The 723-nt window shown below is 39.7% G+C and overlaps 1 protein-coding gene across 3 annotated transcripts in view; it reads right to left on the reverse strand.

Moving 5' to 3' along the window:
• Positions 1-262: 262 nt before the first annotated feature.
• Positions 263-723, reverse strand: part of LOC104813521 (afadin- and alpha-actinin-binding protein A-like) — a 3,705-nt gene continuing 3,244 nt past the window's right edge. For 2 of the 3 annotated variants that reach the window (XM_010541131.2, XM_010541132.2), the window contains exons 15-16: positions 642-669; positions 263-539 (exon numbers count right to left, since the gene is read on the reverse strand). In XM_010541131.2, coding sequence (XP_010539433.1) covers positions 531-539; positions 642-669 — 37 coding nt within the window. In that variant the 3' untranslated portion in view covers positions 263-530. Of the gene's footprint in view, positions 540-641; positions 705-723 lie in introns of those variants that run through there. The other variant, XM_010541133.2, reaches the window with a different exon arrangement.

Below are 723 nucleotides of genomic sequence, written 5' to 3' on the forward strand. Positions count from 1 at the left end.
ATAGAACATGGATGATAATATAATTTCGAAATTGCAACATACTTCTATCCATTTTCAAGTTGCATAAAATTGGGTAATCACATTAAGGCCCACGAACTATTACAGTGTATGGGCCTATCCAACATGTTTTTGAAGTCTTCATTAGGGCCCATAACAAAAGAGTTATGTCATGGTCCATGTTAGAATCATGGTTATCATCATGTTCAGTTATGTTTTGGTTGGGTTCATCGGTTTCTTTTGGCAAGGATGTCTAAATACTCGGTGGGTCCTAAAAAAGATTGAATTTTTCGTTTCATCAGGATTAAATATATGAGGAAAATGTTGTCACATCCTACTAAATCTTCTGCTGATAAGGCGACTATACATACATAGATTAGATATAGCGAGGAGAGAGAGACTCTAAACCAGAAAGCGTCCAAAACTGGACACGGGGGCTATTTGGTTAAACAGCAAACAAGTCTACCGTCCGTACCTGAGCTTGGACAGAAGCTTGAGCTGGTTCCAGGTTTACTACTAGCGCTCAAGCTTTTTCAGATTCCCTGTGGAGAAGATACAGATCAACCAAACATATAAATTTAGGCTCGTTTTGATTAGATGAAGCTTTTGATGGAGAGGAGGAGGCCGATATTATATATAAATACCTCGGCTGCCAATGGAGCTAAGGATTCCCTGCACAGATTCGGTCGGTTAGTACCGCGGGTAACCAATCAATCATCTTTCCCT

This window comes from Tarenaya hassleriana, unplaced genomic scaffold (assembly GCF_000463585.1).
Source record: "Tarenaya hassleriana unplaced genomic scaffold, ASM46358v1 Cleome20, whole genome shotgun sequence".
NCBI classification, from domain to species: Eukaryota; Viridiplantae; Streptophyta; class Magnoliopsida; order Brassicales; family Cleomaceae; genus Tarenaya; species Tarenaya hassleriana.